Source organism: Notamacropus eugenii, chromosome 1 (assembly GCF_028372415.1).
Source record: "Notamacropus eugenii isolate mMacEug1 chromosome 1, mMacEug1.pri_v2, whole genome shotgun sequence".
In the NCBI taxonomy this organism is placed as follows: domain Eukaryota; kingdom Metazoa; phylum Chordata; class Mammalia; order Diprotodontia; family Macropodidae; genus Notamacropus; species Notamacropus eugenii.
This window is the reverse complement of record NC_092872.1, coordinates 72073701-72098512: the sequence shown is the minus strand read 5'-3', so window position 1 is coordinate 72098512 and position 24812 is coordinate 72073701. Positions and strand designations below refer to the sequence as shown.

General features: G+C 41.4%; 1 protein-coding gene across 8 annotated transcripts in view; it reads left to right on the top strand.

The window, feature by feature from the left end:
- Nucleotides 1-648: 648 nt before the first annotated feature.
- Nucleotides 649-24812, top strand: part of LOC140501459 (transducin-like enhancer protein 1) — a 111876-nt gene continuing 87712 nt past the window's right edge. For 6 of the 8 annotated variants that reach the window (XM_072605157.1, XM_072605132.1, XM_072605103.1 and 3 more), the window contains exons 1-4: nt 2281-2630; nt 3727-3827; nt 5296-5359; nt 5472-5516. In XM_072605157.1, coding sequence (XP_072461258.1) covers nt 2607-2630; nt 3727-3827; nt 5296-5359; nt 5472-5516 — 234 coding nt within the window. In that variant the 5' untranslated portion in view covers nt 2281-2606. Of the gene's footprint in view, nt 2631-3726; nt 3828-5295; nt 5360-5471; nt 5517-24812 lie in introns of all 8 variants that reach the window. The other 2 variants (XM_072605146.1, XM_072605122.1) reach the window with 1 other exon arrangement.

Here is a 24812-nt window from a genome sequence, read left to right as displayed (position 1 = left end):
GGGGGAAAAATGTGCTCTTCTTGAACTACCCTCCATTCCCAATCATAACGAATGGTTTGCCTCACTGGGGTACTACTGTCACAGATATCTGGAGGTTTTTTTAAGTGAAAAAAAGAAAACGATATTATTTTTAAAGCCACACACTCTTATCGACACCGCTCCTCGCCCCCTCTCCCTTTTCTCCCCAGAACGCGCCCGCGCGCTCACTCTCCCCCACGTTACTTTGATTGACAGGTCGGTACTGCCGCTCTCCTTCCCACCGACCTTCCCATCCTCCGTGCCAATCTCAGCGTTTCCCCGCTTCCTATTGGCTGGCCTGGGCGTCCCGCAGCTCCTCCAGGAACGCTTCCTCGCGGAGCCGGGGAGGACGAGGCTGGGCGGAGGGGGCGGGAGGAGAGACAGGGGAGACAGTGCTGATGGAAGAGAGGAGAGGAGGGAGAATGGTGAAGTGGGGGGAGGGGGGGAAAGGCCGAGGCTGGTACTGCGCTGCTATAGGACGTTGGGAGGCGTGTCGTCAGGATCCCACGTTGGGGCTTGGAACGGACGATTGGTTGGGCCGGGACTCCCCTCCTCCCCTTCTCCTCCCACCCTCATCCACACGGACTCCATCCTCGGCTCCTCGCCCCCCTTCCCCGCTCCCCGCCCGCGCCAGGGTGGGCGGGGCCGGCCGCTGGTTAGCTAGAGGAGTGTGAAACCGCGTGTTAATGTTACCAGCGCGAGAGGCGCAGGCGGCGGCGGCGGCGGCGGCGGCGGCTTGAGCAGGAGCCGGAGCTGGAGCAGCACCGCCGGATACATTGTGTCCCGCTTCTTGAGAGGCGGCTGCTTGCTACCCGCTCGGTGCCGCTGCTTTGGCGGGCAGTGGCAGCGGCGTCACCGGACCCTTGGCCGGCTGACCACACCGATTCACCTCGGCCCGGCCCCCTGGTCACTCTGTGACTCTCGATAGCCCTGTGGAGTTTGCCTGATTGCAAAAAAAAAGAAAAAAAAAAGGCAGAGAAGATCATCAGAGCGAGCGAGCTAGCGAACGGGCTTGCTCCGTGGAGTCTTCCCAATCGTACCTCGGTTTATGGATGTTTTCCCCGGGATTCCCGGGGAACTTTACTTGTGGCTGGAGCGTCGATTGTTAAAAGGGAAACACAAAAAGGGCGGGGGGTGCCAGGGGGGAAAAGGAAAAGAAAAAAACCCATAAAGGATTAGCAGCGGCAGAAGGCAGCAGGGCTGCGGGGCCGTGCGGGTGTCTATGAATGTGGAGATGCTGCGGCGGCGGCGGCGGTTGCTGCATGGGTGTGTGTGAGTCGCTCCCCGATGTGCTCCAGGCGCGAGGAGGCGGCGGCGGCGGCGGCAGCAGCTGGGAGGCTGCTGCACCCGGGAGGGCTGCACCCTTCTGAGTAACTGAGAATTGCCCCAGCTGGTTCGCCTTTTCTGCTACTAGGATTTCTGTGCAACGGCCAAGAAGACTGTTGCCTCTGTCTACTACTGCCACCCACCACCTCGTCCCCTTGCTTCGGCTTGTTTTAGTTGGGATTTTTTTTTCAGTCTCCACTCCAAGACTGCTTGAGTGCATATGCTGCGTGGCCACCCCCTCCTCTCTTGCGCTCTGTGTCTCTGCACTTTCCTTGCATCATTACCCTTCTCTCTGTGGTTGCTGGTGATCACTTGGCTCGGAGCCTCCACCCCGGGCTCTGTGTGTGCGTTGTGCGTGTGTGTGTGACCCCACCTCCTCCCGGGAGCGCCTTTGAGGCTAGCCGGCCCGAGTACGGATGGGTACGTTTATATGTGAGTGATCCTCGGCTCCCCTTTGCACCCACCGACCCCTGTCTGGGCGGCGTGGGGTGACAATTCCTTACAGATTCGCCTCCTGGCTGCCCTCCCTGGATATCGTCTTTAACTCAAGAAGTCACCCGGCTTGCTCAGGGGTTTCCGGTCCCCTGATTGTTAGTTTGTTTTTGTTGGGGGGTGGGGCGGCGTTCTTTTGCCACCTGCAAGTTGGCCCCCCACGGAGCAAGGACGGGTGGGGGGGAAAGACTGGATTGATTTGCCCTGGACCTGCGCAGCTCGCGCATCTGAGGGGAGTGGTTGGTGGTGGGGGAGTTAACCTTGGTCCCGGCTTTGGCCGTCGGGGAGGAAGACCTGTGCGTCCACCCTCTCTCTCCCACCTCAGCGCCGGAACTGGGGGATTCCATTGTCCACCTCGGGTCCGTTTCCTTCTTCCCGAAGCCTAGAAACTCTCCTCTTCCCTCCCCCACTCCCCGAGGCCGGGCGGGAGACGTTGGCCCCAGTGGGAGGTGGGGGCGGTGAGCAGGAAGAGAGGGAAATGTGGCCCTGAGCTCGGGGCCCGGCCTTGGGAGCCCAAGTGGCCCAACTCCGGCTCCGGTCCTGCCTGGCTGTTGTGCGTGCGTGTCCGTATGTGCGTGTAATGTCAGTGTCTGTGCGCGCGCGCTTGTGTGTGCATGTCTAACGCGCACCCCCCCACCCCCCACCCCACCTCCTCTCGCTTGGATCTTCTTTCTTCCTTCCTGTCTTAATATTTCTCGGCGGGATTAAAGTTGGAAATTGAGCGGAGAATTGAGCTGCCCAGGAGCAAGGCAGCGGCTGCCGTCAGAGCGATGTTCCCGCAAAGCCGGCACCCGGTAAGGAGCGGCGGGGCCCGGGGGCCCTGGGCGTGTGCTTGTGGAGGGTGCATGTTGGGGGGGGGGGGGAAGTAGCCGAAGGTTTGGAGGCTGGGGGAGGCGCTGTTCTGGGGTTGTGCCCTGCCTTTGCCCCACCTTCCCCCCGCGGGGTTCGAGGCTGCTTAGGTTGCCTTCTCGGAGTTGCTGGCCCTGTTTTCCGCTTTGGGTGCGGGGGTGGGGTAAGAGTGGTGGAAGATGCCGTATGGGTTTTGTTTTGTGGTGGGTTTTTTTCTTTGACAAATAGAGTGGAGGCAGAAATCCTCTGGCTTTTTTCCCTCTTGGCCACCTTCCCCTCCCTCCCCCCACTTTTAATTCCCTTTTTAGCACCTCTAAAGGCGGCAGGCACATAGGCTAGCGGGGCAGAGGGACGGGGACAGAGAAGCTTCTTACATTTCTTCTCCCCATCCCTTCTGTTCCCACCTAAGGGAGGAAGGTCTTTAGCTCTCTCTTCCCCCCCCCCAACCTCCAGTAGCTGCCCCCCCCTCAGGTCCCCCTTTGTTCACTATCTTATTTCCATGTCAATTGCAGCCCTGGATCTAGTGGGGCCAGGGCTGGCCCGAGTCCTCTTAGGGGACTCTGGGAACTGGGAGGATGGGGCTGGGGTGTCTGTTACTCCGCTAACCTCCCTAGGGCTATTATCTTTATTGCCTATAGGAGGGGCGGGCACCCATCTTTAACGCCACCTTCGCAGGCCCTTTAGGAGCAGGGTGCTACTTCGACCTGAATTACAGGGGCATCCCCCATCTGTGTCCCCAGGAGTGGGACGGGGAGGGGCAGGGGTAGATTTCCTACCTCGCTTCTACAGGCTCTGGGAGTTTCGGCAAACGGGGTGGGGGCAGGGAGCGAGCGTTGCCGTCTGCCTCCCCTAAAGTAAACTGAAAAAACAAATTAGTTTCTTTTTGTACCTGTGATAGCTGGTAACTTTTGTTTGGGTTTTGTCTCACCTCTCTCTCTCTCTCTCTCCCTCCATCCTCTCCCCTCTCTGCCCTACATTACCTCCCCCCCACTTTCTCTTATTCCTGCACATCTATGCACACCCATCCCACACCTCCTCCAGACGCCGCACCAGGCTGCAGGTCAGCCCTTTAAATTCACCATCCCGGAGTCCCTGGATCGGATCAAAGAGGAGTTTCAGTTCCTGCAGGCTCAGTATCACAGGTGCGTGCAGTGGGAGCATTCAGTCCTGAGCCGACCCTGGCTGGCCCTGCCCTGGGGTTTGGATGTCAGCGTGGAACGTCTTGGGCTTGGTGGGGGTTGGGGGCTCTGGTTTTCTGTTTCTCCCTGTCTTATCCCTGGGGTGGCAGCTGTATTTAGTACTTGTGTCCAGGCGGTGGCGTGTGGAATCACAGTTAAAACCTGTCATTCACTTTCCCCCTCTTTTTTTCCCCTTCCTTGGCTTTTCTCAGTCCTCCTCTTTTTTTTCCCCTCCTCCTATTGTTTTGGCGTCCTGTTTGCTGCTGTTCAAATGAACTTTTTTTGTGTGTTTTGGAGTTAACATGAGAACCGTCAATATTTGCCCTTCATGTATTTATTTTGCAACAGGCTGAGCTGAAAACACTGGCTCAATCAATGTCTTAGTCTTGGAATGCAGGGGACAAATGCAGTGTTGAAATAACTATTTGGTTATGTTGGGGGATAGAGTTGTACAAAGCAAAGTTCATGGTGGAAAGATTACTCCTTTTAAACCTTTAGAGTTGTTGGGCCATTTACATTGAGGTTGACTTTGGAGATCCCCAAAAATAAATAGAATTTCAAGTTCCCAATCTCAGAGCCCCATTGAACTGAGGCTTCTGCATATGAAGTTCATCATAGCACTTGAGTACAAGTGTAGACTTACTGTCCAAATCAGTGGGAATTTTAAACAGTGGAAGAAACACTGATATTGTGGCTTGCTCCTTAGCTTAAAAGCCAACTTCTAACCGAGGCATTAGCTTTTATTCTTTAGAGATAAATGCCATCACGGTTTAAGTTAGTTTCAGCAGAAAGCAGAGGCAACTTATAAATTACCATTTTAATAGGGAATGTGAGTGGATTCTTTATTGTTTTCAGGAATGTCCAATATTCTGTTTAAGGCATGTATTTTCTTATCACACACTTCCAAGGCTATACCTATGTCATTGGTTATCTGATGTGATGTTTTAGTGTGTTTTAAAGACTAGGGTAAAACTAGTTGACTGTTAGGGAATAGTAATTTTTCCATTACAATTTTAAAAACTTAGAGGGATGTTTGAATCCACTGAGTCAAAACACTCAATATATGTTGTTTGAAGTTCAAGTTTCTGTTCAGAGGGTTATCCCACACCACGAACCTAATAAAAATTTAACTAGCCATGAGTTAACAGATGATAAGACTACTGGTTAGTTTGAGGACCTGACTTATTTTTTTACCCCGTACCTGGGATTTTATATACCCTAAGAATGAATCATAATGGAATGAACTGCACATAGAATTCATTTTACTTGTATTCTCTATTAAATACAAGGACAAAGCTTTTGGGTGTTTACTTTGATAGTTTATAGTTTTTCTAAATTGGTCTGTGTTTTTACTTGAAGTGCAAATATGTGAGGCAGATGTTAAAACAAGTGACATAATGTTTACATGAAGTTGCCTGTTTTGTTTTTGTAGCCTTAAATTGGAATGTGAGAAATTGGCGAGTGAAAAGACAGAAATGCAGAGGCATTATGTGATGGTAGGTATCAAAGATTTATTTTATTCCTTTTCACATACCATAACAAATATATTTTTTTAGTAGTACTAAATATGAGTTAATGAAACTTTTCTTTCCCTTTTTTTCTTCACAGTATTATGAAATGTCATATGGGTTAAACATTGAAATGCATAAACAGGTAAGATTTTAAAGTAAATTCCAAATTGAGACCTTGAATCAGTTTATGGCTGTAAATCTGGCATTGCTTTTGGGTAACAGGTGATTTAAAGCCATTTGTAGGTCTCAGTTGCCCAATTTATCATAGAATCACAGACTTACAGTTAGAATAGCATTTTAGAAATCATCCAGTTGGCAACCTCATTTTACAGATAAGGAAACTGAGACCCAGAAATGCTTTGCCCAAAGTTCACATTTGAATCCACTTCTAAGATGATCTCCACATCCAGCATTCTTTCTTCTGTACCACACTTTGTTCTGATAATTACTTGGTAGAAGTTCTGCAGCTCGTTATATTTGCAGAAAAATTTAAATTACTAGATAAAAGGGATATGAAAATATAAGTTCTGTTTACAGGAAGATAAAAATTGACTGTACTTTAATGCGTGGATAGGCTTATGCTTACCATTTGAATGTTATAGGTATATAGATACCTTGTCATTTATATGTTACAGGTATATAAATCTGAACTCATATACATAGTGTTGAGTCATAGGACTAAGAGTCAGTGTGGCAGAGTGGATAGAAAGGTCAGTACATGGGTTCAGATTTGGCCTCAGATACCTACTGGATCTGAGTGTAAGTCATTAGATTTGTGCATCTGTAAATAAGGAATATAGCTATAGTCCTTGCCTCCCAGGATTGTTAAAGATTATATTATTTAAAGCTCTTTGCAAACCTAAAAGCACTAAACAGATGTCAATTGACGTAATAATATTATAGCGTCTAGAGCCTGAGGGAACCTTAGATCATTTATTATATTTTTTTTAGGAGAGAGAATGAAGGGCCATGGGGCAGGGCAGTGACTTGTTCAGAATCACACAGGTGGCAAACAACACATCAAGGCTTTGAAGTCGTACTTTTTGACTCCAAATTCAGTGGTTTTCCTACTACAACTTGTAGATATGGTTGAGTAAATTGTGTAAAAAGAGCTGCTTTTCTTTCATTAATATGGAAAAGGCATATAAAGAACTATGTAGCAAACACTGGTTTTCTTTTGTAGTTTTGTGGCAATGCATAATGATACCAGTTCAGTGGTTTGTAGGTAAACATAACTTTAAAAATAATTTGGTAGATGGCGTCTTGAATCTGGGAGGAAAAAAAATTCTTTTATGAGAGTAGCATATGTTGATAGTAGCTGAGTTTCCTAGTGGTTTTAAAAGCCTGGAAAGATTAGTGACTGGGAAAGCTCTGGTTATGACTATGAGTTTGCAAGTTCCCATAAAATTCACACTTATGGCTACTATAATGGTGAATAAAACGAGTATTGAACTGGAACAAGGCACTAAGGACCTCATAAGAGAAGAAAAGCTAAATGATTGCTGAGCCCAAAGGACCCTCGATTGAGTAGTCATTGTCTGCCAAAGAAAGCATTAATGGCAGGGTGTAAGTATTCGCTAGATATGCTGACGTTCACTTTTTCATCAGGAGGCTGGTACAATAAGTCTTTCAGAAATCGATTGCCTCTTAAAAAAAATTATCATTAGATGAAGTTGCACAGTTGGACACATTTCAAAGTGCAACAATACAATTCTTGCTTGATGTATATGTGCTATCTCATCTAAAACTCTTGTTTCATTAAATTAAAGAGCGTGGCTGACCGACTAGGGCACAGGGGCGAAATTGATTAGTTCAGGCTTCAGATCTTCACTGTATTCACAGACTTTCATTAAGCAAGTGTGTTTCAGAGCTGAATTCTGCTTTTGTAACTGAACCCTTTGATTCTTTTTAATTCGTCGCAGATTTTGATAATGCTGAGGTATTGTTTTGGAAATCCTGTTTTCAGCTATGTTTGGGAGGAGACATTATAATTTTCTTTACTTAGACTATGATTGTATTTTTAAGTAATTTTCATTACAGCTTTTTTCAAAGTAAACTTTGTTTTTAACGTGTTCAGGGTTATTTGGGCTTTTTATTGTTATAAATAACTACTCCCTTATCCAAAGGGATTGTAAACTTGGTGATCATACAGGTCAGAAGGAGTCCTGGTTAAGTTTGGGGGTCTTTTGGGTGGGGTAGCATATGAGAATTCACAAACTTCTGCCACAGAGTTCTAACAGCTTGCCAACTTAATTTTTTAATGGCATTAAAAGACCAGATTTCTATACTGTAAGGAATGGGTAATAAAAGGTTGAGTTTTACTTTGAACTCATGAAATCAGAGGAATTAATAACTCATAGTGCTCCTGGAGCTCCTGTTTTCCAAAAACGTAAGGTCTCTATGCTCATGGGTAGATTTATTGGAGAATTTAAAGAATAGGTAGTAGTATTATTTTTGTAAACCATGCTTAATTGCATGACCTTTCCTTTTTCCTTAAAAGAGAAAGGAGATAAAAGTGTCAGAAGCATGTGTGTGGTAGGGATAAGAAATGTGTTTGGAAGTAGAGATCTGTCCCTGTGCATGTGTTTCATGGGCAATTAATTATGTGTGACAACATGTGTGAATATTTTGTCTACATATGGGCATATATTATTTGGTGTATTTGTTGTAACTAGTTCAGTGATTTGAAGAATGTGAAAGGTGGGTATGCTCTATATTTTTTAAATAGCAAAAGTCTTAAATCCTTTTAAATTCAGTTTGTATTGTAAATGATGACAGACCCTCCACTACAGTGGTGCAGGGTTGGGCTCTGCTATGATTCAATGTTAAAGTGGCCTTACATTTAAAAAAAAAAAACCACCCTTCTGAATGTCACACATTAATAAGAAGTTCTGAGGAGGCATTGGGTAGCTAGTAATCATAATTCTTATTAAAACCGGTGACGTCTAGCCCCTAGGGTGTAGCCAGGCTCAAATTGATGCTTTTTTGCTGCCTGATCACCAGCGTGGCCTAAGTGCTCATTATGTTGTAGAGAGGCCTTTGGAGCTCTCATTACGTTTGACAGGAATTCTCTCTAGGGGGAAACTGGGCATTAGCTAGACTCCTGACAGGCTGAAATTATTCCCGCTTTATGGCTTATAACCAAATGCTAGCAAGGCATCATCAGGGGACACAAAAAATTGTCATTTCTGACAACATCTTTGTTCCTGAAAAATGCAGTGATGGGGAAACTTTCCACAGAGCAGGCTTTAATGTTCTTAAGGCTTGTTTCCTGTGTGAGAGACTGCTTCTCTTCCCCTGTTGCTTCTCCCCACCCCCTCCCCCTTTCAGTGGGTTTGTTGAATTTTGTATTCTCATGTGTCGTCATACCTCCACATCTCTGGCAGTTTTTAAATGGAACTGTCATCCAAATCAAAAATGGTCTAATTGTGGTTTGCCTACTTGGAGAGACTTGGTTTGTTGTATATATTCTATGTTAATCATGTTCTAACACTTTCTCCCCTCTTTACTTATTAGTTTTTAATTGATTTCAATAAATTCATAAAGCCTGAATTGCTTTGCATTCTGACTCTTTTGATATTAAAAAAAGTATTTCATGCCATATTTCTGTTATAAGCATAAGGAAGAGCTCTCAACATGAAATGAGAATGAGCTAAAATGGAAACTACTGTTGTTTCTCACAGTTGGTACTTATAGAGGTGTGTGAGCTTTGGGTTTCTTCATCTGTAAAATGGGGCTGATTCTTATTACCTGAAGGACTTGTTAAGGCTCAAATGGCTGACTACTTTCCAGGTGCTTTGTATACTTGAAAGTACTCTAAAGATATGTCTCTTGTCTTTGGTATGTATGCAGTGAGTTCAAGTGACAAGTTAGAGCTGAGTAGCTCCTTCTGTACTTTTGTGATTTGTGTATCTGTATTCAAAGGGTCTTGGTGGCACACTTGGGCAAAAATCCATGTGAAAAATGACGGAATTCTGTCTTTTTACGACTCTGAGGCTATTGACTTATTCATCTCATTATGGCGAAGGGTTTTTAAGTCCTTTTTTCCAACATTAATGATAGAATACATACACATCAAAGGTATCTCTGGAGGTGACCTTAGGTGACTTAGCTCAAATCCCTTTTTTCAGAGGTTAAAATTGAGGTCTGCAAAGGATAAGGTACTCCCCCAAGGTCACCAAGTTAGTAAGAGTTGGGAGGTGAACTCTAGGCTCCCAGTGTTGTCCCCATACACACACACTGCCTCTTTTCCTCCGTTGTATTCCCATTTTGAGTCAATATTGGGCAGACACTGGTGAGGGCAGACCTGAGTGAGGGTATTATGGAATAAGACATCGTCCTGCAGGTGCCTCAGTACATGACCTTGGTTTTGTGAGCACAGTGTCGTAACCTAAAATTTAGCATCATGAGAGTCATGAACAGAAAGGACCTAAGTCTGAAGGTCTGCCGACCACGTGACCTTCCAGTGACACTGAGCTTTTCTCTTGGCAGTTCTATTTTTATTTGCAAAAAAACAGAATAATATTTGTTCCTGTCGGAATGTTGGCTATATATAATAGGTACATGTGTATATGTACATACATATAATATACATATATACATATATTAACATGTGGATGGGCTGGGGAGATTGTAGAGAGGGGTCTCTGGTGTCTTGGACCCCTTTTATAGTCTGATGAAACCTTTGGACCCATTCTCAAAATATTAAAAATTAATAAATATTGAAGGAACTGTTTAATTTTGTTTAGAGGTTAGATGTAGAAGATAATATTTTTTCCACATCCAAGTTCACAGACCCTGAAATCTATCTGCTCCCCCCCTTAAGAATCCCTGGTGTAGTGTGTTGGTGTGAAGCCCTGCAGAGGAAGTGTTATATGTTCCATAAATCAGCTTTTTGGGTGATGGGGACAGTGAGGTTGGATAGGGAAAAAACATGATCTAACATTTGTTTCCTATTAGAAATCATTTCAGCAATAACTTATGTAGTGGACTGGGCTAATAAACATTCAGAGGTAGCTCTTTTATTAGTTTTGTAGAAGTTTCTTTATGAAAATTGTCTTTTGCCAGCTTTTATTTTCGGGGACTTAAGCAGAATTGTTTTGGTTTCACCTACAGATTGATTCCTTCAATGTAATTTTTTTACTTCTACTGCCTGAAAGTTGTTCTTTCTATTACTTTTTCTGTCCTTTTTTTTCCCCTTGGCTTTACACTTGAGTAAAATTGCTTTCTAGGTCAGAAATCTATGTCCAGGAAATGGTTGCATGCCAAAGTATTGGCATTTAGGATTAAACTACATCGGGTGCTAATAAGGAAGTGGTACAAGATGTTTTGCTGTCATCAAGCATGGGATGTGTGTGTGTGTGTTTGTGTATGTGTGTATTTTCACCAACCATATTAGTTCTTCCCAAGAATACAGTGCAAATAAAGCTTCCAAGTGTATTTGAAAACACATTTTGTTAGGGTTAAAATTAGCTTTTGTTCAGTGGCAAGCAACCAGAGAAAGATTCATCACTTTTGAAACCACTAACAGTAAACCACCAACCACCAACGGTGTGTGTTTGCTTCCATTCCAAAAGTTGGGGGGCCAGGTCTTTGTTTCTTGGGGTGGAAGGTGTTATTGAGATGTCTTTTCTTGATTTTTTCAGCAGCCTAGAGAAAGACCTTGAGCAAGTCATTTAACATAGGATATCTCTGGGCTTCAGTGTCCTTGTCTGCCAAATGGGGGAGCGAAGGCTGTCTAGGCAGCTGTAACTTTCTAGGGGTCTGTCTCATTGTTAGTGGGGAAAAACTAACATTGCCCACAGAGAAGCCTTTAAAAAGGAACACGGAATGGAAATTGTTGGTCCAAGCCAGATGCCAAGTGAAGCCAGTCTTAAGCCGGGGGCTTAAGGTAATGTTTTCCTACCCAAGGTTGAGTGATAAGCCCCATAAGAAAACCTGTCCCTTTAGTAAACATCATGTAAAGAGTTCTTGTTGGATGGGAGTGAGACCGAAGGCAGACCCATTTATTTAGTTAGCTTTTTCTCCTGAAACTAGTTGGAGTTTTTGTTGATCTCTCGTGAAAACATTGTAGTCTCCAGGAATGGGCTTGAAAAAGACTCCACAGACCTGAGCTGACTGGAGTCTCTGGGGTTGGTTCGTAAGATCCTTTAATAAGACCTTTAATAGACTGTTGTTGAAAAGGATTTTGAAAAAAGTGTTTTCGATGGGTTTTTTTTTTACTTGTGTATGTAATTATCAAGAACTAAGTTTAAATTGACAAAGTGATTTACTTGCAATTAAAATAGAATAACCTTTATTAAATGCCTTTGTGCAAGTACTGAGGATTAAAAAAACCAAAAACCTTTACATCCCTACCTTCAAGGAACTTACATTCTACTGTTTTCAAAGTATGACCAACTTAACTGGTTTTTAAATGAATTTTCTGATTAGCTTTGGAAAAGAAACTTTTAAACAGAAAATACAAATCCTTGAACTATTTATTTAGGCCTTACGAATAGAGTATTGATGCACTATTGGGTTATAGCATCCTGCAATCTCAGAGTTATAAGGTACTTTAAAGAACTCATCCTCAAATTATATATCCCAATAACAATACCCCTAACCAAGTGACCATCTGTCTTCTGAGATGGTGCAGTGGATGGACCTGGAGTCAGGAAGATCTGCATTCTGCTTCATTCTCAGATACTTATTGGCTCTGTGGCCCTGTGCAAGTCACCTAACCTCTGTGTGCCTCAGTTTCCTCATCTGTAAAAAGGGGATAATGATAATAATAGAACCTACCTCCCAGGAGTTGCAGGAGGATCAATGGAGATGATATTTGTAAAGCACTTTGCAAACCCTTAACATACTACTGTTATATAATGTTAATATACATGTTATGTATAATATATAACATAATATGTATAATAATATATCACATAACATGATATATGTTATATGTTATATAAATATTATTATTAAGAATTTAATATCTGTTGAAGCACAACCACATATCCCATTTACAGACAGTTTAATTATTAATTAGAGGGCAGCCACGTGATGCAGTGGATAAGGCCTACATCTAGAGTCAGGAAGACCCAAGTTCAAAACTAGCCTTAGACACTCACTAGCTGTGTGATCCAGGGCAAGTCACTTAACCCTGTTTGCCTCAGTTTCCTCATCTGTAAAATGAACTGGAGAAGGAAATGGCAAACCACTCCAGTATCTTTCCCAGGAAAACCCCAAATGGGGTCAAGAAGAGACTGAACAACAATTATTAAGAAGATTTTCCTAATGCTGAGCTGAAATTTGGCTTCCCTGTAGCTTCTGTCCATCGGTCGTAATTCTGCCTTAACACAAATCTAGCTCATCTTTCACAATTCAAAACTGTAGTGAACCTTAGAGTTTTCAGATGAACATCCAGAAGAGTTTAGGTGACTTGCCCAGCCCTCATAAGGAGGAAACTCTGGTCATGTGGCTCCAAAACCCCCAGTTGTCTTTTCTGTGTGCTCCACTGTTTCTATGCTTTTAAATTTGATAGACAGCAGAACCTTTTAGGAATTTTGTATAGATTTAAGCCTGGAATCCTGCTGGGTCTATACCTCTTCCAGTGCGGTAGCAGTATTTTGACTTTTTTCACTTTCATCTTTCTACATCTTGCTTAACATGTGAAAGAAATCGGTCTGTTTAAGGAAATATCCAATCAAGACATTTAGTAATTTGAGAGGTAAAGAGGTTTGCCTCAACCTCGGTCAGCCTTCCTTTTCAGAATCTTTGAGGATGATGAAATTGAAATGTCAGAAATAGTAGATACTGATGATTAGGCTGTTTAGAATAAGTTTCAGGTGGTAGGTGTTAAATCCAGAAAACATTACAATAACTTTTTTGTTTTATGTCAGTGTTGCTAGTTTTCACTTGATTCTTACAAGTGTGAGGAACAAAAGATAATAGTTGACATTATGTTCACTATTTGTTGCTCTATTTGTTATAAATTAAGCATACTCAAAATGAACTGTTAGTAAATTCTGAATACTGTACTTTAAAATGTGATCGATTTGTGAGCAAACCAAGTTTTACTTACTGCTTTCAACAAAAAAGGAACTTCAGATGTGCAAGAGATGTTAAAAATGTGAATTTTGTATGTATCTCAAATTTCCCCCAATGTGTAATTCTGTACCTCCCCATTCACATTTCCAAAAGAAAAAGAATTCTGAAAAATTGAAAATGTTCTCTTATAGTGGGCATGTCTCCCAAATATTGAGGATTTAGAATTCTAACCATTACAGGTTTCTGTGAGAATTTTGGAAGTTGGTATGGAATCGATCGATGCCTATTATTTTTATTTTGACTAGTCTTTTGTGGAATGAGTTTATTATTATTAGTCCGAGAGCATGGATTCTGTTATTTTCTTTATTTGTTTTGCCTTTCTTTATATATCCAGCACTTAACATAGTGCCTGATAAGTAGAAACTTGGATGGTTTTGTTGACTGCTTAATTAAATAGAAGTTAAATGTTTATGTACAGAAAGATATTGCTTCTTGTGTATATTTTGCTGGTGGTATTATGTATGATCTATTTTATGTATGCGTATTACTCTTTGTCCCCTTTCTCTTTGGGTGACCCAGAATTTTGGTTCTTTTTTTTTAAATTTTATTTTTCATTTTTAACACAGTTTATAACGTAAAACAATTCATACTTTTGGTCAGGTGATACTTCTTTTTAAAGCGTTTACAATATGGTCCACAAAAGAATTTTTTTTTTAAACATTACCCAACTGAGACACAAATAATATTTATGTATGCTAACTTCACAAGCTCTTGACCTAATTGTCTCCACAGTATTATTGAGAATTAAAGGACCCTAACTTATTGTTGTTGGTCTAAAGTCCTATGCCTAATAGCTCAATTTTAGACTTAACCTCAGATGTTCTCCTACCAATAATCTACAATTTAATAGATCTGGTATTAAGCTTACAAACCTTTTCACTATAGGAAATTGCCACCAAGAGTAGGGACTTTGCGGGGATACAGTTATCTCCCCAACTTCATGTCAGTTCCAGGCAGGATTAGATTGTCCACTTGCATTCAGTCAGGCTTAAAGTCTGCCAGGTGTCAGTGGAGAAACTGAGTCAGGAGAATCCTACCTTAGCAAAGGCTGAACAGCTGCTCTCCCACCCTTCCCTTGAGATCACCTATGCAGTTCATACCAGCATCTTACCAGCTTACTGGCACAGGATTTTGGTTCTTGAGAGATGGTTTGTCATACAAGTAGTACCAGAAAGATATTGTTGTTAAAAAGATGGGAGAGGGTTGGGGTGGTTAAAAGCAGGTATTAATTAAGCAGTTATGAACAGTCAAAGGTTTAGAGTTTCTGTTAAGGTTTTTGACTTATATTTGCAGTCAACTTTTAAATGAACACTTTAAGTCCACCTTGTTAGGCGATTAAGTCCATAGGTTCCCCTTGGGAGGGACTGGTGTCAAAGGGCTTGGGTTCAAATTCTGATGAGTACTGCCAAAATGACTTTGGGCAAGTCCTTGAGTCTCTGTTTCGTCTCTGAGCAGACAGGGTTGGAATAGATGATTCTCAGTTTTCCTGTGATCTCAGATTTATCCTGTCATTTCCTCAAGTCTGAATCTATGAGAATGACTTGAATATACCACCCTTGTTCCTGGTGATCACACCTACTAAACTGTAGGCAGTTTGAATGGCTCTGTGTTTTAATAAGTTTCTGTTTTTCTGTTTATTATTTGCATACAGTTTATTGCTATACCTTCTGTGGTGGTTTTTTTTTTTTTATATTGAAAAATACCTCTTTGGACAGTTTGAGAGGGTGTGTTTGTTAGACGTCGGTATTTGGGTTTCCTTTCTCCATCCATGTGCCCATGTGATGCTGAAGGATTACTGTGAAGTTGAAAGGGTAGTTTCCACCTGGTTTTACTGATGTGAAAAATACTATACACTTAAGTTGAAAATTCAGTGTATGGCCAGTCCTTTAAATCTCTGGGCTCCAGAGTGAATTCTGCAGGAAAAAAAAAAAAGTTGAACTTAAAATGGATGAAGCATCGGTTCACCCTGGCCCCACCAGACTTCTGTGATTAGAGTTACTGTTGTTGTGGTATAAGTGGTATAGCCCAGACTGGCATAGATGATTGTTTCTTAGAAAATATCTTAACTGGAATTTAAGACAAGAGCATTTGTGCACACCAGGAAGTAGATTTCTAAGTCCGAATGCTTGTCCAAGAATCTGTGTGCACTTTGCAAATAGAACATGGACAAGCCAGGTTCCCTGGGGTGAAAGGCTATTGGGAGTAATTGGTGACGTAAAGTGTGGCCTGACTTTTTGTTTGGAAGTGCCCCGAAACACAAAGCATCTCTGAGTTTGTGTAGTTGCTAGCCTTTGGAGCCAGGCTGCTTACAGGCTTTGGTCAGGAAGCTGGGGCTCTCCACAAGCCTCTTGATGCTTTGGGTAAACAGTCGGTCAAAGCAGCTTACAAGTAAGGTGACCAGTCAGTGTATTGACAAGAACAGACACAATAGAAAACTGCATTAGGAGGCAAGCCGTTGGGATTTGCAGTAAATATATTACAGAACACAAGTGAATTGCCGATACTGCTTGTTTAGCAGTTTGCAAGGGCAGTGGCAGTATGGATTTTTGAATTAGAAGGGAAGGACTGTTCTTTCTCTGTGCTGGAACATCTCGTTGATGGCTGAGGAGAAAATTGATTTAGAGAACAAAATGCCGCCGCCTTTATTTGTGCCATTTTTAAAGGCTGCTATGGATTAGTGAGTGAAAATAAAAAGGTAGCTTTCTGTATTAGGAGAAATGGGGTAGCTTATTTATCTGTCTCTTGGTTTAGTCTTCTGGCATTAGCAATAGGAAGATTGAGAAGGTGGGATGGGGAAAGAGCATCCACATCTAGACTGCTGCCATTGATGCCCTGGCTGCTAAAACTGGTGGAGGAGAATGGTCTTTGCAGCTTTTTGCTCTTGAGAAATTTCTGTCTTTGAGTAAATTGAGGGGTTTTGACTTAAATGATCACAGAGATACCATACCATATCCAATACCATACTGGATAGTTTCATGTTCTATTTAAGAACCTAATTTTTATCAGTTTTATAGGGTAGTGAGTTTAATCAGTCATCAGTGGAACCCTGGATGAAGAGGTCATATGTTCATTTGTAGCCTCTGAAACTTAGATATGTTTTTTAGGCATTTAAATAGTTTAGAGTGTAATGCTAGGGAATATTCTGCTTGTTAACATGCAAGTGCATATTAATTTGGCTTACACTAAATTGGAAATTGACCTTTGGCCATTCTATAAAGGGAAGGCTTAATGAGCTAATTAATAGTGCAAATAACATTAGGGAGGGTTAAAATAGTTTAGGAAATAAAATGATGTGGCACCTCGAGCATTTTAAAAGTACCGATTTACATGCAAACAACTGATTTACTGATTATGAATCAGCCTTATCCATTACAACTGGTCCCTTCAGGATATCCACTAGACAATACTTTGTTAGCTTGGCATTGGTTACTTAATGTACTTGGATGAAAAGACAATTCCTTAAAAACCATAGTGTTTGGATGAGCTGGGAGTCACCCACTCAAATCCTTACAGTGAGATTGAGGACCACCGGATTTTACCATCTGCTCTGCTGCTCAGGCCCTCTGGGCCTCAGCCATCTGCCTTGTCCATATACCCTGCAGGCCTCCAGGCACTTCTGTCTGACCTGCTGGTGCACCCTGAGGACCCTTCAGTCTTGCCATATACTGCCCCAGCATCCTTAGGACTTGAAGGCCTTTCTGCCCACCCCACAGCTGACCTGGCTTTATGGGCTGCTTTTCCCAGTTAGTGTGAGCAACTTGAAAGCAAGGATTGCCTCAGTTTTTCTATTGGTATCCTCGTGTTTGGCATATGCTTAATAAGCAACTATTTTTTCATTCAGACAAAAATACCATAACTATTATAAGACATCACTGAATCAAGTGCGTGTGTGTGTGTGCCTAAATTAGTAAGGTTTTTCTTGGTTGTACCTTTTCTTCCTATTACTTCTTGATTGGACCCTCCCTAGCATGGTAGCATTCATTTTGCTAAGCTTGTAAAATATGCAAATTGTGGCCTTTAAAGGTTTGGGTAAAAGGGATGTTCTGGATATAAAGGTAACGTAGGAAACAGGCCTGGGAAGGACAGAGCTTTGAAGAAAACCTTGTATGGTGTTTACCCTAGGTGTTGTTCTCTTACCTCCAGATTCTTAGCTTTTGTGAGAAGAAAGCAGATCCATAAACCGAGGGGATGGGGTTTGGGGAGGGAGGAGACCAGCTGAAGGTACTGTGTTCCTCCCCTTCTGTATATAGTAAACTCTGGAAGGCTTATTCTAGTGAGGTTTTGTTTTTGGAAGAAGTGAACTTGCCTTCCGAGTATGGAGTCCGTACTTTTAAAAAAGTCTTCCTTTGACGAGGGGTCGCGTTGTTGTGCTGATTATAATGCCAGGTGTAAGGTGGAGGAGAGGGGTGGAGCTTATTAGACCCTGGGAGAGCTGGGGTAATTCCTATTCTGTATGTTCTAAGGGGTTCAGAGAATCCAGTCACAGGCTTTCTTGTCTCAGGACACCAGGCAAAGCAAATGTTCGATGGATCTGTATTAGACCTCTGACCTAATCTCAACCTCATTGCCTGTAAATAAATTCCGCCGGCTCCTGCTTGCCCTCCCTGCTGACACCTCTGTGTGAAATCCATTTCTTGACCCCAGAATATACTATGAATATGATACAGAAATAGAAGTAGGGAAAGAGGTGAGGCTACAGAACATGTTGGTGTCTGTTTTTAAGTTAGATGCACTGAGAAACCTGAGCCTTGACCAGCTAACCTATCAAGAAAATGATACTGCAAATTTTCTCTATATTTAATCACGTCCTCAGTCCTATGAATAATAATAGCTAGCAGTTATATAGTGCTTTAAGGTTTACAAAGAACTTTATATTTTCATTGTATCCTCACATTTTATTCATGAGAATTAGGTGCTGTTAATAATTCTTTCTTTACAGATAAGGAAACTGAGACAGACATGAAGTGACTTCCCATAGTCACATAGCTAGTAAGCACCTGAGGCTGGATTTGAACATAGGTCTTGCAATCCTACGACCAGCATTTTATGCACTATACCATCTGGCTGTTGTTTCTACTGTCAAATATTCCTCAATTCCAGCCTGTCTAGTCATACCCTGTACCTACTTGCTTAAAGGGGACAGTTACCTCACAGGTCTCCAGTCCATCTTATATACCACTATCACGCTACTAGACACTGAAATGGACTTTGAGTCAGGAAAACTTGAGTTCCGATCTCATCTTCACCACCTATTCGTTGTGTGACTAGATTTTTCAGTTCCTTGAGGACAGGAGCTGTCTTTTCTTCTTTTCCTTATTAGTGTCCCCATGGGCTTAACACAGTGCCCAGCATGTAGTGGGTACTTAATAAATGTTTGTTGACTGCCCAAAGGTTTAACCTCATTTTCCTCAACTATGAAATGAGGAGAATAAGAGCACCTCCCTCCCAGGGTTGTGTTGAGGATCAAATGAGATTGTATTGGTATAGTGACTGGCCCACGGTAACCCTCACTCACAGCAGGATTGTTGGTCAGGCTGAAATGAGCAAATGTCTAATAGATGTCAAGTATTTTATAAACCATGAAGCACGATAAAGGTTGCTTGTTATCTCTTATTCCCTGGAAAGCTTTGAGGCAGGGTAGTGTTGGTGATTTGGGTAAGACCCCCTGATTGGCCCCCTCTTCCTCTCCCTCTTTACATAACTTCTTGAAAACTGGTCTTTAGCTCTCTGCTTAACCCCATTGTTCTAAAACTTATATATACTATGTAAGTATAGTCAACTTCATGGCAGTGTTTTCGCCCCGTCTTTGACCTGGGGAGTCAGAAGCTCCATCTTCTTTACCACTAGCCCTGTCATACCGGATATGGTCACACCTACAGAAATGTCCTCAAACCCAGTTCACAGTCCGTTACCTTCACATAGAAAGAGCAGGACATATGTGTGTGTGTGTATGTATGTATGTGTGTGTGTGAATGTTAAAGGTTCTCTTGTAACTTTTTTAGGACTAAAATTTCCACATAGTATTAATCCTAGTATCTGGACTGACCAGCTCCTCTCCCTAAAATCTTGCCTTTGTGCCTTGGGTCCTTTCCCATTCTCTAGGATGACTCCCCTTGTAATGGAGCATCTTTCCTACATCTGTTTGCTCTTAGCCTTAATTTTTCTCTTCAGGTGCAGAACTTAACATTTCTATCTTGCGTCAGTTTCTTTCTGAGTATCAGCATTTTATCTTTAAGGCCCAGATGGTGACTCTCTTTATAAGGTCTCCATTGGAAACCTTCTCTGTTGGACTAGCAGGACAAACTTGTGGAGGAATGAAGAGGCAGGAAATGTTCCCATTTGTTATTTCCTCTCCTACCAAAAGGAATCAGTCATCTTGAACTCTGCCCCATAAGTATGTATTGGATGGTAGTTGAACTAGCTGCTTCTGGTTTTTTCTTAGTTTTAGGGGGAACAAGAGTAGCTAATTTATTTTGACAGATAATAGTATAGGGATTTTTTTTTTAATTCTGTTAATAACATAGGAAAACCTGACTTAATTAACCCTTTTGAAGAAAAGGTTCAGAGTCAGAGGACACAGGTAGATGGAGAAGGCTTTGCTTTTAGAGCACCTGATTATGTTACTAATATTATAATGAAACAAACATAAAAACCTTACAAGGAAGGAGAGTTTAGATTACATGTGTCAGTTGGGATTTGTTAAAAGATGACATGCTGCAGAATAACTTATATGTTTTAGCATATTTGGGATGAGAAAAGGACAAAGCTGGTAGAACTCTATATATATGTGTGGGGCCTACACATGTTCCTGTTACAATGGTGGGTAGATAGAGTAGGTGGCAGCTTCTAAAGGTGAATCCTTTTGGAAGTATCAGAAAGGTATGAGAAACTAAAGAATAGAGGAATGAAAGAAGCAGCCCAGAAACCCTTGAACAAGCTATCACCCTTGCCCAGGGTAGTCTAGGTTCAGTAAGCAGTGTCTACATTCACCCATGGGCTGGCCAGATCCAGAGGAGTTGGTCTTGTGGTGATATGGAGAAGATGAGAATGAGCTATCCGAAACATTCTGGGCTGACCACAATCGCAAGCTGTAGTGTCAGTTGTTGACAGGACAGTTGACTTCTTTGCCTCAGTATTCAATTTGAGAAATAGGTTAACAAATGTCTACTGTGTGTAGGGCACTGGAAGTGAGGGATGCCTAATCTAGATCAGATGGGTTTGGAGACTGTAGGTAACTCTGTTGTGTGTGTGTCTGTACACACACATACATACTTACCTACACACACATACATATACATATATGTACATGTGTACACACACATATATATATATACATAGGTGTACTGGGTGCTTAAAAATGGTTTGTTTAGGTGAGTGGAATGTTCAAAGATTTTCATTCAGATGTAGAATGTGCACATTCTTTCCCTTTTCCTGACTAATTAATTTGTAAGTATGGCTTAACTACTGCAAATATAGAGCCACGCACAAATCAATCTCATTGTATTTAGTACTTTGTGTGCAGCCATGCATTTGCTCATTATTTTATCACAAGGTCAAATTTTTTAAAAAGCTGTTTTTCTGATTATCATGTTATGTTAGTCTGTCAGTTTTCCCCCAAGTGCTGAGTTGTTCAAAGTTTATTTGGAATGAGGACTAATTGCTTATCAGATTAAATCAAAACCTGTCTTCTGGTGCATTAAAAAAGGGGGTTTCTGAGCAAACCTCCTACTGGTGAGAACATTCGTATTGACAGGGTTTATAATTTAGGATCTAGTTTGAAGGCCAAATTCTACTGTTTGTCGCATGCTGCTTAATATGGCTGTAACGAGGAGATGAATGGGGCTACTTTTCTGAGTCTATTACTCAGGAGGACTGTAAATTTGATTGGCTGTTACAATTCTAGCAGAATCATTCGATTTGAGAGCAATAGAAAGATAAGATATCCAATTACCCAAATGATTTGCAGGGGTAGCCAACGTTGTCATGGAGACACGAGTTGGAACAAATTAAATTTTAACCAATAAAATAATCTTAAAGCACGTCTGGGAACAAGAAAATTTGGCAGTGGCACTTACCTGAATTGAATCTTGGCTTGACACGATGTTGTTTGACATTGATATACTGTGGGGGCCTAAACTTTTAAAAGGCACAACGTTGCCTTTGCAAAAAGGGGGAAAGAGGCTTTCGCAGCCAAATCCCCAAAAGTAGAGGCTCGGCTTAAAATAAAAGTGTTTTAAGGTTAGATTGTAGCTTAAATAATGCTTAATTATAATATGTTTCTCAGAATATTCTCTAAAGATTGAAATGCTGTAATGATTAAGCTTCTTTAGTAGGGCATCTGAAAAATAAAGATTTATTTAAGAGTTATATTCAGTTTTCACAACTGCCATTTCCCCCCTTTGTATATCAGCATGGATGTTAGCAGATTTAATGAAAATTGTGTGAATGTCTTTTGGTAGGCAGTGGAGGTGTAATCATGCATATATTTGCATGTACAAATAGATTTCTTTTTTGGGGAGGGGGGCATACACCTCTGCTTTGCAAAAATATTTCCATCTTCCTGAAATCCTTTCTCTTCACAGTACTACTCAAAGGACTAGTAAACTAAACTAGCTGGAAAACCTGAATCTGCTTAGAATGGGATGGAGTTTAAAAGGTTTATTTTCCCTCATTAAAGTATTGTTTAACTGATTTTCCTGGCTTGTAAGTTGGATTTTCAAACAGTCGGGGTGGCCCAGAAGGAGAGCTTTTTATCCACATGTCTGTTAGACAGATGGAGATGAAAATTGGTCTGAGGTCAAGCCATTTGCAGCATTCTCACAGCCTTCGATTTTCCTCTCATCCTCACCACAGATCATCTCAAATGATTCAGTAATGACCCAAAGTGCAACATTGACCTTTATTCCCTGGTGGATTACTGTGTTTCACTGTATAAATGGCAGGAAGTCCATTCTGTTCTTCCAGGAGTTCAGCATTATTGAGCCAGGCCTCCCCTGTGGGAACCATACAAGTACAAACCAGTGAAACACAATACTTGGGTTAAATTTGGTTTCTGTTGCTTTGGGAAATGTGAATTGACATGTCTCAAAACCCCCATTTGCACTCTTTTTGTATTTGGGCAATTAATCATAGATGATCAAAGAACTTTTTTTTTTCTTAGAAGAAAAACAAATTGACTCTCCCCCTTACAAAATGACAAGTGAATTTCTATTAGCAGATACTTTGGACTGCCCCATTGAAGTTTAGTTAAAGATGGCTCCCAGTCTTAGAAACTGTTCTTTCTTCTATGAGGGTGTCTTTTTTTTAGAGTTGTCCTATCCTCCTTCCTGGAATCTATTACAGTCAAGTACTTCTTTTAAATTAGAAGCTTACCATAACTGGGAAGAAGGGTTCTCTAAATAATTATATATGCCCCAAGATCAAACTTAAGTTAAATTTATTGACTGATTTGTGTAATTGAATTGGTATCTTTCCTATCATTTAGAGAGTGTATTTTCTTTTTTCTTTTCAATAAAGTTTATTGATGGCTTTTTTCCCCTTGGGAGTCATGTTCTCCAGTGACTCCATTAATGGAGCAAAACCAGTGGGTGTTCATCTTTGTCTGACTGTGTGCAGCATTCCGTAGCCTCCCATCGTTGTTTTAAGGAGGAGGTAGTTGCTCATTTTTCCTCTGGGATCAATGTTGATTATTTCTACTCAATTCTGTGCTTTCTTTTTAGCATTATTTTCCTTTCTATTATTGTGGCCTTTGTGTATGTTTTCTAGTTTCTCCCTCCTTTGCTCTTAAAGTGTTGATTTATCATGTTATATTTATCTGAATTCTTCATATTTGTCATTTCTTTACTGCATAATATTTGACTACAATGTCCATGAACTTCTTTTAAAACTGCATTCAGCATAATTAGTTTCTTTTTAGCCCTAGGTATTTTGTTTTACGCATTTAAAAAATATTGTTCTAAGAAGGAATCCATTGCTTTCACCGGACTACTCAAGGGGTCTGTGACCAAGAGAACCTCCTCATTATGTTGATGTACTACAGCTTGGTCACCGTTGTCCAAGCGATGGGCCCCCACTTGGCAGTTTTTTGCTACAAGTACTTCAGACTTCATGTAAACACACACTAGATTGGTAATCATTTTTATAGGAACAGTTAACTTCTGTAATGGTTTTTTTTTTTTGGATAGGCTATTTTTAGTAGGTTTTTTCAAAGCCCATTAATTAACGTCGGTAGGATGTTTTTCTTGTTATACACGTATACACAGACACAACACACGTAAACACATTTTTCTGTATTTGCCTTCCTTCCATTAGTCAGTTCACTAAACATGCCAGTTACTTGTGCTAGGCTCTGGGGCTACATTTTGGAGTTTCTTTCAAGAGGTGACCAGTAGAGGCTTTCAGTTTCCACTCTGCCCTCTAGTTAGTTCTAAGATAGCTGGGCAGTTTTCATATTCATATCTCTCTTTATCTACATCTGCATATATTTGGAGGCAGTCATGGTTAAGTGACTTGCTCAGGGTCATACAGCTAGTAAGTGTTAGAGGTCAAATTTGAACTCAAGTCCTCCTAATTCCAGGACCAGTTGCTCTATCCCCTGTGCATTCCAGTTGCCCCTCCTTTATAATTTCTTGAAATAAGATGTCTACGCTTTTTTGGTTGTTTATTTGTCTTTTGTTCATGGCTTTCAGATAGTCCAGTGAGTCTTTTTTTTCTTCCAGTGAGTTTTAAGTTATCTCTCTTTGATCTGTTTTCCAGGTGAGCCTTTTTTTCCTATGAAATATTTTGCATTTCTTCTATTTTTTTTCCATTCTTTTTGACTTTGTTTTATTTCCTAATATCTCATGGAATCATTTGCTTCCATTTGGCCGATTCTCATTTTTAAAGAGTTGTTTTCTTCAGTAGTGTTGTTAATTCCCTTTTCATCATTTTCATAACTCTCATTGCTTTTTTCCTCTACTGCTTTTATTTGGTTTTTTTAAATAAATTTTTTTGTTCTTCTTAAAAAAATCTTCAAATCTTCTAACATTTCTTGTTGGACCTCTGTCTAATCTTCACTACTCTTCTAAGCTTTGCTAGTAGATGATTTCAAGTAATTTTCTTCTTGTGTAATTATCTTGAGCTTTCCTGTAACCATAATAACTTTTTTTGGTCAAGTTCCTTCACTCCCATTCCCTGCCCCACCCCGTGTGACCACCCTATTTCTTTGTGCTGGGCTCTGCTCACTTTGGGGGTTGGGGAAAGTGGGACTTACCCCTAAGCACCTGTATTTTTTTATGTCCTTCTGATGTTTTCACAGCTCATTCTGGGAACCTGTTCACTTTCGTGATCCAGGGAGAGGGTTGTTGTCTGT